This window comes from Lolium perenne, chromosome 2, assembly GCF_019359855.2.
Source record: "Lolium perenne isolate Kyuss_39 chromosome 2, Kyuss_2.0, whole genome shotgun sequence".
NCBI lineage: Eukaryota > Viridiplantae > Streptophyta > Magnoliopsida > Poales > Poaceae > Lolium > Lolium perenne.
Window position 1 is genome coordinate 255811193 of NC_067245.2, and position 12893 is coordinate 255824085.

General features: G+C 46.4%; 2 protein-coding genes and 1 non-coding gene across 3 annotated transcripts; 1 reads left to right on the forward strand and 2 right to left on the reverse strand.

Annotated features, from left to right (window-relative positions):
• The first annotated feature begins 439 nt into the window (after positions 1-439).
• Positions 440-5363, forward strand: LOC127335686 (ABC transporter G family member 11). Its single transcript, XM_051362405.2, has 10 exons — positions 440-991; positions 1985-2274; positions 2400-2571; positions 2727-2849; positions 2970-3098; positions 3227-3421; positions 3595-3681; positions 3764-4036; positions 4644-4751; positions 4835-5363. The coding sequence occupies exons 1-10, from the start codon at positions 542-544 to the stop codon at positions 5159-5161; spliced, it is 2154 nt and encodes a 717-aa protein (XP_051218365.1). The 5' UTR covers positions 440-541; the 3' UTR covers positions 5162-5363.
• A 2414-nt stretch (positions 5364-7777) lies between these two features.
• On the reverse strand, positions 7778-10297 carry LOC127335687 (uncharacterized). Its single transcript, XM_051362406.2, has 6 exons — positions 10102-10297; positions 9542-10011; positions 8494-8671; positions 8291-8373; positions 8131-8200; positions 7778-8047 (listed from the first exon to the last, which is right to left on the reverse strand). The coding sequence occupies exons 1-6, from the start codon at positions 10151-10153 to the stop codon at positions 7923-7925; spliced, it is 978 nt and encodes a 325-aa protein (XP_051218366.1). The 5' UTR covers positions 10154-10297; the 3' UTR covers positions 7778-7922.
• Positions 10298-10545: 248 nt separating this feature from the next.
• TRNAT-AGU (transfer RNA threonine (anticodon AGU)) lies at positions 10546-10619 on the reverse strand. The gene has a single exon. It is a non-coding gene; the product is annotated as a tRNA-Thr (tRNA).
• Between the last annotated feature and the right edge of the window lie 2274 nt (positions 10620-12893).

The following is a 12893-nucleotide window of genomic DNA, read 5'->3' on the forward strand; positions in this document are numbered from 1 at the left end:
TTGGTTGAATGGAGGGGATGAAACCAGTCCTTGTCAGGATCAATTGTTTTTTTGAACTGTGTCAGGATCAATTGTTGCAGTCGCAGCAAAACGAACAAGGACGTAGTTATTTCTTGGTGTATTCCTAATTCCGTACTGTACATAAAAGATTCGACACACAAATTATCCAAATTCACTTGTTTCCAAAACAAACCCAAGTGAGTCAAGTCAGCACTGTGCACAATATAACAGGAGTAATGATCGAGTGGGCCATGGGCTGTCAGAAACCCTGTAGAAGACCATGGCTGTGAATAAGGGGGCCTCCCATCGGCCATCGCTGCTCTGTGATTGCTCCATCCATCCATTAACCCCCTCCGTCTTCATTTTGCATGCATGCTTTCCTCCTTTATAACTCTCGCCTCGCTGCCCCTCCCTCCCTCCTTCCTATAGCAGCAGCTGCAGCTAGCTAGCTGAACACAAGCCTGCTCTTTTCCCATCCCACCGCCCCGGCCGATCTCTCCGGCCTCTCTGTCCCTCCACGGGGAGCTCCCGGTGCGGAGCCATGAGAGGAGGAAGGGGAGAGGAGACGCCGCGGCGGACGGCGGCGGGGCAGGCGATGCAGGAGCTGCAGGCGAACGGGGCAGCGGCGACGGCGACGTCGGCGAGCGGCGCGATGGTGGTGGGTCTGAGCCCGCTGAGCGAGACGCTGTGGCGGGACAGCAAGTCGCTGCCGGGCGGCGGCGCGGCGGCGCTGATCGGCGAGGTGTCGGCGCGGCTGACGTGGAAGGACCTGTCGGTGACGGTGGCGCTGGGCCCCGGGAAGACGCAGACGGTGCTGGACGAGCTGACGGGGTTCGCGGAGCCCGGGTCGCTGACGGCGCTGATGGGCCCGTCGGGGTCCGGCAAGTCGACGCTCCTGGACGCCCTCGCGGGCCGCCTCGCCGCCAACGCCTTCCTCTCCGGCAGCGTCCTCCTCAACGGGCGCAAGGCCAAGCTCTCCTTCGGCGCCGCGGTACGTCTCGTCGATCTCACTTCCTTGCTTCACTTGTTTTAGCTCATCCGACAACAAAATCACTATATTTGGGCATTAGGCTGTTACTTTCGCCCACATACATAGTTGTTCATCTAATTAGCAAAGTCCAGCCCAAGTGATCCACAAGTAGCGGCCTCATGCCGTTTCGGAACATGTAGAAGTCACCTGTTAGATGCTCCCAAGTCCCATGCATAATACGTTTCGAGCAGAGCAGAAGTGTACCGTCGCATGCACCGGCTAATCAATTCTACACCGATGAGCCTGGTGGTTACCGGCGCCATCAAAATCCACGGGGTACCCGCGCGACCGGCTCTTGATTCGGCTCGTTTATTTCGCACCTGTCCCAGAGCTGTACACATGCCTGCCCCTACTGTGCTCCCTACGGGCAGAGAGATAGCGTGTCGAGTGGTTGGGTGCAGCAATTAAGACGTTCTGGTTTCTGAGCCCTTTGCCTGCTGCTTTCAATTCGATACCGTTCATCATACAGATCTCGTTTTCTTTTCTCCTCTTGATTCAAGGGCAAAACCGTCGTTCATGTTGGCAAAAGAGAAATTGAAAAGGTCGTGCTGCGACCTACTACCCCCTAGTAACATTAATACAGACAGCTGTGTAGTGTTAGTTATGGTAACACGTTTTCGCAAAAAAAAAAAGTTATGGTAACACTGTTCAGAATTTATGATGCTGGTTTACAGTTGCAGCTTGGGCTTTTTTTTTCTTGGTGCTTTTACCGTAGATTCCTGTGGTCAGCAGTAAGCGAGTGCCAAGTCTCTGGTCAGCATGAGAAGAAAAACATCGGCCCTCCGGATATGCATGATTTTGGCCTAGCCGACTTCCAGTACCACTGCTTTGGACGCGGCGAAACCAACGGAATACAGCTTTTCGGATCATCACAACATGACCAATCCTTCCTTCTAGTAGTATGGTGCTGAATGGGTTTTGTTGGCGAACGGACGCACGCACGCATGCATGCAGGCGTACGTGACGCAGGACGACAACCTGATCGGGACGCTGACGGTGCGGGAGACGATCGGCTACTCGGCGCTGCTGCGGCTGCCGGACAAGATGCCCCGCGAGGACAAGCGCGCGCTGGTGGAGGGCACCATCATCGAGATGGGGCTCCAGGACTGCGCCGACACCGTCGTCGGCAACTGGCACCTCCGCGGCGTCAGCGGCGGCGAGAAGCGCCGGGTCAGCATCGCGCTCGAGCTCCTCATGCGGCCACGCCTCCTCTTCCTCGACGAGCCCACCAGCGGCCTCGACAGGTAACCCATCGTGCCCTTCTCTATCCTTACTATTCTATCGGACAGCAGGAGCAGTGTGCTGCTGGCCGTCTAGTTGGAGGAAATTAATTGACGGCTAACTGTTGTTGCTGTGTGGTTGTGTGCAGCTCTTCGGCCTTCTTCGTGACGCAGACGCTGAGGGGCCTGGCCAGGGACGGCAGGACAGTGATTGCGTCCATCCACCAGCCCAGCAGCGAGGTATTCGAGCTCTTCGACATGCTCTTCCTCCTCTCCGGGGGCAAAAACGTCTACTTCGGCCAGGCCTCCCAAGCATGTGAGGTAATTTAATTCCTCGCAGGCAGGCACAACCTCTTATTAATGGCTTCCTGCTACTGTCCACTACAAAGTGATCGAGCTGGATCAGTAATGAACGGTTAACACTAGCAACCGTGCTTCTGCAACACGTAGTGACTGCTTTACCTTCCGTATCGCAGTTCTTTGCTGAAGCTGGCTTCCCGTGCCCACCTCTGAGAAATCCGTCCGATCACTTCCTGAGGTGCGTTAACTCAGACTTCGACAAGGTCAAGGCCACCCTGAAAGGATCGATGAAAGCAAGGGTAAGAAGGAACCGGGATGATACATCGATCACCAGACAATTCGAAGAAAACTGCACCAACCTGTTCTCTAGTGCAAGTACTTGATACAATTCTCACACACCCACCCATCAACTTTTGCAGGTCGAAAGGTCTGATGATCCCCTAGACAAGATAACCACATCAGAGGCCATCAGAAAGCTGGTGTCTTCCTTCAGCAGGTCACAGTACTACTACGCAGCAAGGGAGAAAGTTAATGACATTGCGAGAATTGTACGTTCTCTCTCATATACTACATAAATGCAACATAAATTGTTCAGTCTTTTTGGTGTGTGGTCCTAATAACGATTGCATACGGGAAAGAAAATGACCAGAAGTGATACCTGTGTTATTTGCTGCAGAAAGGAACGGTGCTGGATTCAAGCGGCAGCCAGGCCAGCTTCTTGATGCAGGCTTGTACCCTTACCAGGCGCTCATTCATCAACATGTCACGGGACTTTGGGTATTACTGGCTCAGGCTCTTGATTTATCTCCTTGTCACCGTCTGCATTGGCACAATCTACCTGGATGTCGGCACCAAATACACATCCATCCTGGTAAGTCTGAAAAAAAATGAGCAGTTATTATCTACATCAGATTGTTCTAAATTTGTAATAGTAACAAGTATAGTTACATGAGCAATGAAATGTTCTTTCAAATACCGAATTGTTCCTTCGTCAGAAATAACCAACAAATAATTTTAATGCATTACCTCCCTCTTCCTTCACAGGCCAGGGCAGCATGTGCTGCATTTGTCTTTGGATTCGTCACCTTCATGTCCATCGGAGGATTCCCTTCATTCGTGGAAGAAATGAAGGTGAAATTTCAGATTATCATTTCATACCACAGTTTGAACTGCCATGTAAAATTTGCTCACCTGCTGTGTAACTCATTCACAGGTTTTCCAGCGGGAGCGGCTAAATGGGCACTATGGTGTTTTGGCATTTGTTATTGCCAACACCCTCTCGGCCATGCCATTCCTGATCCTGATATGTTTCATGTCGGGAACAGTATGTTACTTCATGGTGCGCCTTCATCCTGGTTTCTCACACTACATCTTCTTCGTCTTGAACCTCTACGCCAGTGTCACCGTGGTTGAGAGCTTGATGATGGCCATTGCAAGTGTCATACCCAATTTCCTCATGGGCATCATCATAGGAGCTGGAATTCAGGTACATTTTGTCCCAGTTTTTTTTTATTTGGCATCCTATATACTCCTGTGAACTGTAGTTATGAATGTATAGATGGTGTCCTTTATTACCAGCATTGCTTACGGTAGCCGGTAAATGGGTATGATTATTACAGCATAATCGCTTCAAATCTAGTGCAGTTCTCTTTACAAGTAAGAATTAAAGCACCTCGCTAAATTAAAGGAGAAAAGTAAAGGAAACATGAGCATGAGTTTTTAGGCACATGATGTAAGCAAAACTTTTAAAATGTTCTCTGGAACCAGAATGCATCAAAGTTGCTTTGATAAGATGTACTGCTTCAATAAACAATCAGGCTTGACACATAAATCAGTACTAAACAGTATTGTTATTATATATACTGACCAGTGACCACAATAGCAGTCTAAACTTCAGCGCATATATAACATACCGTCAGATCTTTCAAAGATCTTATTTAGATACAGGCTACAGAAACTGCAGACATTGACTTTCATATTATTCAGCTACTGTGTTATGTTACTGGCGAAAGAAACATAATTGTACTTCCATTGAAGTTTTTCTTCCTGAGAGCTCCACGTGAAGAAATTGTCTCATGATTTCTCTTGGACAGGGTATATTTATGCTTGTATCTGGATACTTCAGACTTCCATATGACATCCCTAAGGTTTTCTGGAGATACCCCATGCAGTATATTAGCTTCCACTACTGGGCACTACAGGTAAATATTTGGTCTAGCTATATATTACAGCAGCATAGTGGATTCCAATATGAAATTTGACAAGAAACTCTACCTGTCTACAGGGCCAATGCCAGAATGACATGGATGGTCTCCTATTCGACAACCAATACCCAGACCAACCGAAGATCCCTGGGGAGTTCATACTGAAGTACATCTTTGAGATTAACGTGAAGCGGTCAAAGTGGATCGATCTATCAGTCATTTTCAGCATGATCTTCATCTACCGCATGCTGTTCTTCGCCATGATCAAGGTAAATGAGGATGTGACGCCATGGATTCGCGGTTACATCGCGAGGAAAAGGCTTCAGAAAAAGGTGCCTGCCATCGGCAAGACACCATCTCTAAGAGGCTATGTTGTGGATCCAGAGCTTGGTCCTAACGAAGGCTAGAGGATAAGCTGGATGCTGGGTAGCACAAATAGGCAATTTCCTACCGGTTCTTGGCGTAATATGTATCTAAGATCAGAGAAACTGGTAATTTATACGTTTTGGAAGTGAAGCTCATTTGAGTACAGGTACATACATACATGTAATGCGTGCAAAAATGGCATCGCCGATGCAGAATGACACATAATTGGTTGTTCACAAATTATTATTGACTAGAAAAGCTGTAGAATTGGCAGATGGTTGTTGGCACTAAAGACCTAAAAGCAGGGCACACATGGCTGTACTGTATCAGCACATTGAATCTGCTAGCTAGTTATAATAAAGAATTAAAGATCCATATGCACTTGTTAGATAGATCGATAGGTTTTCAAACATTCCACATGGGATCATTCAAGTTGTGTCTGTAATATCTGGGCCATTTTTCAAAACTACACTCCACGAACAAGTCACAGGCTCACTGCTGACCAACAATAATAGTTAGTGCAGCGCAGGCAGTAGCACCGCGAGTCCACGAACTAAAGATTTGAAGACGGGCCCAACTCCTCTGTACAAGCATATAAGAGCTATTATGCTTGATAAAAGGAAGTTTATGAATAAGTAAGTCTTTTTTTTAATAGCCTAGAATTCAAGTAGACTTGGCTCACTGCTGACCAAAAATAATAGTTAGTGTAGTGTAGGGAGTAGCATCACGAACTAAAGATTTGAAGCCGGACCGGTAGACGCGTCTACAGTGCACAGTAAGACTCTGGTGCTAAACTGATGCTTAACGATTTAGGTTGGACATGGATTCTGTTAAAAATAAAATTACACTGACGGTTATCTGAGGATGATTCCCTGCTTCATCCTGATGCCATCGTGCGGCTCTACGAAAGTAGGAACCGACGCACCCTTCCTGGAGCGTCGCCTCCAGGAACAGCCATAGGAAGAGATTGCATCCGTCCGATGCATTCTTTGATATTGTATATAAGTTCTCAATCATGATCAATAAAGATTAAGGATTCATTTGTTCAACTTGTCTCTGGCTTGTTTGCAATCCAATTTTCACACGTTATCAGCACTGCTCTCCGGCGAGAGCGATTCAAGGAAGAAGGATAGGCAGGTGAGAACATGCCTCGTTTCATGCCCATGTACCTTCGCCGCCTACTGCGGGACGACGACCGTCGCTGCTGCTTCGTCTCACGCCACCGACGATACGGATTTGAAGGATGTCACAGCTTCGACGGCCGGCACTACGGTGCAGGCCGCTACATCGGCCGCCGCCACAACCCAGGAGGCTCCCATGGAGGCGACAGTAGCCTCCTGCGCCGTGGCGGCGGCCAATGTAACAGCCTGCAGCATAGTGCCGGCCGTCGAAACAGCAACATCCTTCAAATCTGTGTCGGCGGTGGCATGTGACGAAGCGGCGGCGACGGTCGTCGTCCTGCAGCAGGCGGCGAAGGTACATGGGTATGAAACGAGGAATGTTCTCACCTACCTATCCTTCTTTAAATCACTCTCGCAGGAGAGCAGGGCTGATAACGTGTGAAGAATTGGATTGCAAACAAGCCCGAGACAAGTTGAACAAATAAATCCGTAATCTTTATTGATCATGATTGAGAACTTATATACAATATCAAGGGACACATCGGAGGGATGCGTATGTTCCTATGGCGGTTCCCTAGAGGCGACGCTCCAGGAAGGGTGCGTCGGTTCCTACTTTCGTGGAGCCGCACGATGGCATCAAGAGGAAGAGGGGATTATCCTCATATAACCGTCAGTGTTACTTTATTTTTAACAGCTTGAACAGGTGTGTTTGCAGTGTTTTCCCTGACTGAGTTCATCCAGAACAGGTGTGGTAACATATAAATTGTATTCATCCTTAAAATGAATGAGTGGGCCTTCTTCTGCCCATTTAAAAAAATAGATGACATGGTAGAAGCAACGAGACTATAGGACATAGCAACAAAGAAGATGTACGTGTATACGATGTCATGTGTGACGCAAGGATGCGTTGTCAGCGCTAAGGGTGGTGAGAAGGTTAGGAACAATACCTACACAGAAGAAAAAAATGAGATCTGAAGTTTTGATGAATGGACAGTTAGTGGAAATGGATGCAATAAAACTGAGGAAAAAAAAATACGCAGATTTTGCTTTAGAACTATCCCAGAAGCTGAAATCTACATATAGAGAATGCCTAATTGCAGGAGCAGCTGGATTTTGTTGGGCGTTCTGCAGTTCCAGTTCAGTTAGTGAGAATTGCTCCACACGCTTCTGTCGCAACAGTCACCATTCTCAGTAGTTCGCTTGGTAGGGATAAACCAACAGAGCAGCACAGAATACAACTAGTAACTACTGATTTGGACAAAAACATTAATATTCCCTCCTATCCATAATAAGTGTCGGGGATTTACTATTAAGTTGTACAACTTTTGTACTGTACTAAGTTCCCGAAATTTATGGATCGGAGGGAGTATATATTTATGTTGAAGTGAAAAGGAGGTACAAGGGGGTGATAATCTCGAACTAACAAACTAGCAGAACATTCTTTTTAGTGCTGATATTAAGGTGCCCGCACCAGCATGCCACCAAGATAAGCATTCACATTTCACAATTTGCATTTTCATATGAACTAGCAGATCATTGCAAACCATGAATTTAATATATATTAAAGCCACAACCAAATCATAAGATAGGGGGAATAAAGGTACATCAGCTACACCGATAATATGACCTAACCTTGTTTACTGATATCAGAAGCAAATATCATGCCATGACATATTTTACTTTAACTGGTGCCAGGGTCAAGGACTGGAAGCCTACAGTAAAAGCTAATGGATTTGTCTGTCACCCGTGTTCCCGGAATGAAATACTGGAATATTACTGTCAAGCAAGCACCATTAGGAGCAATACCTACACAAGAGAATAGGGCAATGTTCAACACAAAATTTAGATTAATTTTTCAATGGGATTAAAGAAGCAGCTGAAAAACAAACCGTAGAAGGTACAATCTGGCTTGGCCAAATGACATTGCAGGCTCTTAACTAGGTGCTTCATGCTCACTTGCTGCAAGAAAATAGAATGACAGATACCTGTGAACCGCTAACATAAAAAGAAGAAAACGATGGATAAGTAAATGAAGTTTAGGAGCAATACCACTGAGAGTGCTTCCCCTCTCTCGACCGCCATTTCCATACGAGTGGTAGCACTCACATTTTGATCACCAACAGGTGCATTTGCTGAAATACAAAACATTGGTATAAAAATATGAATTAATTTGAACAGTAATGGCACCTACTTTGGAACTTAAGGCAGCTAGTGCTGAATGCTGGTTACAACTCCCAGCGGTCATAGTTTACCACGAACACCAAGAATCCGAAGCCTTTTGAATTCTGAACCGACTGTAACAAGGGAAGTGGAAACTTGTAGATGGAGATCACCATATTGGGTAACATTGACAGTCAACAGATCGCCAATATTTTTTAGACGATCCACCAAGTTCTGTAACTGTGGGAGGTCTGGAACCTGGACAAGAGTCTGCAGAAAGATAAATTTCGTCTAAGAAACAACAGAAAGAAAACACCGACCAAATATGAAAACATACAAGGGCCACTAGTATCTAAACATATTAACATAAATTTCTTCTAACAAGCTGAATCACCCAAGTTGAATCCCCGCAAGAAAAAGAATCAACCAAGTTGAATCAAATCAATACTGACCTGTGAGTAAATACACAAATTTTGCCAGAGAAAGCTTAGTTGCTGAGGCTATATTAGTCTGTATAACATGGTACATGACAAGCAAGGTAAAGCGTTCAGCACAAAGTAGAACATCAGGAAAATAGGTGCTAATAGGAACTATTCGAAAGGCATATTTCGTATATCCACATCAAATAAAATGGACTGGACAAGCAGACGTCTAGATCAGTGCTTCAATCACAATTAAGCTTCATCACATTAAATCTAAATATTGTAGATACCAGCAAATTATGTGAATATGTCATTCACATATTTGTTATTTCTACATTCTATCCATGGTACAGCAATACAAGATATGTGCAACAGATTTAAATCGACTAGATGTCTAGACCAGTGCTTCAAATGATGAGACACGAAAAAATAATCAAACATCATCAAATAAAACTAAATTATCTTTTACCGCCGAATTTTGTGAATATCTAGTCCAAGGGTTCAACAAAAAATGTTGTTCTGAGGATGGTCCAACACCACAATAATGGCACCAACAGTTGCACAACCACAACCTACTTCAATTTGACAGATTATTTTCGCATTTGGAGACCTAAATTATATTCTGAAGAAATTCGATCAGATAAACGATAGTAAGGTTTTTTTTAATTGCGAATGAAATAAGAAACTGCAAAATGCCATGTGAAAACTCCCCACACACCTCAGGAAGCTCTTGGGCGGCGTCAAGGGCCTCCTGCAAGCGCGCAACATCGGAGCGTGACAGCGGCTTGGAGATGGGCACGTCCTGCACGACCGCGGAGCGAGCGCCCTTGGTCTCGAAGGTGAGGAACGGGGCAGCGGAGCGGGACCCGGCGGTCTGCTTGTTGACGAGCTTCACCTGGATGGCGGCGGGCGCGTCCCCGGCAGCGGGCCACTGCGCGTGGACGGCGAGCGCGCTGCGGAGGGCGCGCTGGAGCAGCGCGACGTCGACGGAGAAGGCGACGCGGTTGGCGTCCCGCGACGAGACGCTGTAGTCGCGGAAGAGGAGGTCCTTGGCGAACTGCGCGACGCACTGCGGCCCGTCGCCGTCGGGCCCCGTGGAGCCGAGCAGGTTGTGGAGGAGCATGGCGTGCGTGGGCGTGAGGTAGACGTGGCAGACGCGGCCCACCTTGTCCAGCGCCGGGAGGAACCCTGCGGCGGAAACGCGCGTGAGGTGCTCGACGAATTGCGGCAGAGGGGAGGGAAGGGGAATTTTGGGCGCGCGCTTTCGATGGGGCTTACGCTTGTCGAGGAGGGAGATGCCGTCGTCGGTGAAGGAGGCCTTGAACTTCATGGCGTGCGCTCGTCGATGGGTGCGGCGGCGAGTTCCGGCTTCGTCTCGTCGGCGGCGGGCGGCGGCAGTCTCTGGTGGTGGGTGCGCCGCGCGGCCGTGTCTCCGACTATTTTGGGTTTTGGCGCTCCTTTGGGAGGATCGTGCCTCGTGCGTAAATGAAAGGATTTTTTTTGCCTTTGTACCTGAAGTGGGCTATGGTTTTCGTAAATGGACTCAATTTTGAAGCAAATTAGACTGCAGCTTCTGAGCTCCTTGTACATCGTGTTCTAAAAAAAAAACTCCCTGTACATCGAGGAAACATTACCATTTTAAAATTCTGCTAAAAAAATTACCATGTTAAAAATTCAATACAAACGGGATAAGCTAACTTTACCAAAAAATACAAAGAAAACTGCTTTCATTGAGAGTTGAACTCAAGACCTCCCGCTTACTAAACGGGTGCTCTAACCAACTGAGCTATGAAAGCAATGTGACAAAGGTTTCAAACACAAATTATATAATCGCACATAATTCTTTTTGGCGTCCACCACAATTTTATGTGTCACAAAATCTGTTGAACTAATTGGACAATCTCCAGTACGGTGAAGGAAAAGAGAGACAATGAGACCACGATAACTTTTTAGAACTAATATATAGATTTTTCCCCCAAAAAAATCATCCCTTTTCCTAATAAAAGATTTTTTTCCTTGACCGATAATAAAGAATCAAGTGAATAAAAACACAATTAGAATGCACATAGCCAACACAAACCCACATACACAAAGAATCACGTCGACAAAGGGCCAAATCATATAAGACCAAAGCTATGCCTAGGTAACAACAACAAAACTGAAGCTGTCAAAGAAATGAAGCAACGACCACATTGATCAACAGTATCATGGCACACAATGACTATTGGTAAGGTTCTACAAAAACAATACCTCTAGTAAGAGGATGATATCAGTTTGTACATGGAGGAGGCCATTTCAAATTCTAAGAACTTAACCTCTATCTCTATTATATCTTCTCATGTTGTACTAGTTTCCATGGATGATGAAGCACCAGTAATGGAGAAGTTCTGCATGGTGGATGAATATGGTACCACACCATGCATACAGAAAGATGTGCATGTCGGCCACATGGAGCCTAAAACTTCCACAACATCTATTTTAAATAAGTGGTGAAAGAACATCTCTCGGTTTATAGTTTTTAATGTTTGATGACAATATATGTGATACACTAATGTGTGTTGAGATAGTGCAGAATTTATATATTGTGTGTGTGTGTGTGTGTGTGTGTGTGTGTGTGTGTGTGTGTGTGTGTGTGTGTGTGTGTGTGTGTGTACTACCAGGCCGGATAATCCAGGGCCGGACAAAATATCCGACCCCTGAAAAACGGCTAAGGACTTTTCGGCGAGGCTCTCAGTACTTCCCTAGATCCAGGCCGGATATTTGGCCGGACTTTTCCAGAGGGCCGGATAATCCGGGGTGGCCGGACAATCCGGTCCTTACTTAGGCCGGATTATCCGCCCCAAAATATCCTCCAATGGCTCGTTTTAGTGGGGGGTATATATACCCCCCTTCTTCCTCTACCTCCAGCTGCTCAAATCCTGCCAAGTTCATTCACCATTAGAGCCACCACAAGAAACACAAGAATCGCAAGATCTCCTCCTCCAACCATCCAAAGCTCGATCTACATCTTCACCGAAGCGATTTGCATTTCCCCCTCATATGCTTGAGGGCCCTTTTCTAGTGTCCCCCTTTTGGAAACCCTAGTTGTTTGTGGTTGATTTGTTCTTGTTGGTGTGTTGTTACAGATATTGGGAGCCTCCAATTCGGTTGTGGATGTGTGCCCCAAGAACCTTATAAAGGCCCGATTTCCGCCTCGAGGAAATCCCTTAGTGGAAGTGGGATAGGCCTTCGTGGTGTTGCTCACATGAGACCTGAGTGAAGCCTTCGTGGCGTTGGTCTGGCTTCCGTAGCGACCACACTCCTCCAAACGTAGAAGTACTTCCTGTCAAAAGGAAGTAACTACGGGAATCATCTCTGTGTCTCCGCGTGCTCCACTCTCGGTTACCTCTATCCTTATTAGCTCCCCTATATATTGTCTTGCTATATATTGCCTAGTAGTTGATCTTGTCATATAGGTAAATTCACATAGTTGCATATCTAGAGAATTTACCTTTGTGTCAAGCCTAAATTGAAAAGGTACTAAAAATTGGTTAGCACCTATTCACCCCCCCTCTAGGTGCGGCATACGATCCTTTCAATTGGTATCAGAGCCTCGACTCTTATTTCGGGCTTAATCGCCTAAGAGTGTGTCGGACGATGATGTTGCTGAAGGGGCCGCGAAGCCGGTCTCTATGGAATATCTCAAGTTGATGGAAACATCATTGAGGTCTTCCATGGAAGCTCAAATGGAAAGTATAAAGAAAATGCTTTTCGGGCTTATGACGTTGGTTCCCATGTCATCCCCATCATAGAGGAAAGGGACAAGGGTGCGTTAGAAAAGGGAGATGCTTCGAGCTTACCCTCTTCTAGCCAACCCTTGGATGGTGATAACTTAGACAAAGTTAATACTCCTAAGGCCTCTCCTAGGGCAACAAGTGTCGGAGTGAGCTACAATGCTTTCCCTCCACCTTTTTCGCTCCCCCGACGTCCCGGTTCCCCATCCTCATATAAACACTAGGGGTGATCCACCCAAGTTTAATATTGAAGATTTTAATACATGGCAATTTGAGTTTCGCTCTTATGTTTGCAGT

Bases quoted from the DNA above. Each gene is read 5' to 3' on its own strand.
- LOC127335686 (XM_051362405.2), top strand. From the start codon at position 542: ATGAGAGGAGGAAGGGGAGAGGAGACGCCGCGGCGGACGGCGGCGGGG. The intron at 2,850-2,969 runs GTAAGAAGGAAC...CAACTTTTGCAG, and splicing joins AAGGATCGATGAAAGCAAGG to GTCGAAAGGTCTGATGATCC. The intron at 3,682-3,763 runs GTGAAATTTCAG...ACTCATTCACAG, and splicing joins CATTCGTGGAAGAAATGAAG to GTTTTCCAGCGGGAGCGGCT.
- LOC127335687 (XM_051362406.2), bottom strand. From the start codon at position 10,153: ATGAAGTTCAAGGCCTCCTTCACCGACGACGGCATCTCCCTCCTCGAC. The intron at 10,012-10,101 runs GTAAGCCCCATC...TTTCCGCCGCAG, and splicing joins CATCTCCCTCCTCGACAAGC to GGTTCCTCCCGGCGCTGGAC. The intron at 8,201-8,290 runs GTATTGCTCCTA...ATTTTCTTGCAG, and splicing joins GAGGGGAAGCACTCTCAGTG to CAAGTGAGCATGAAGCACCT.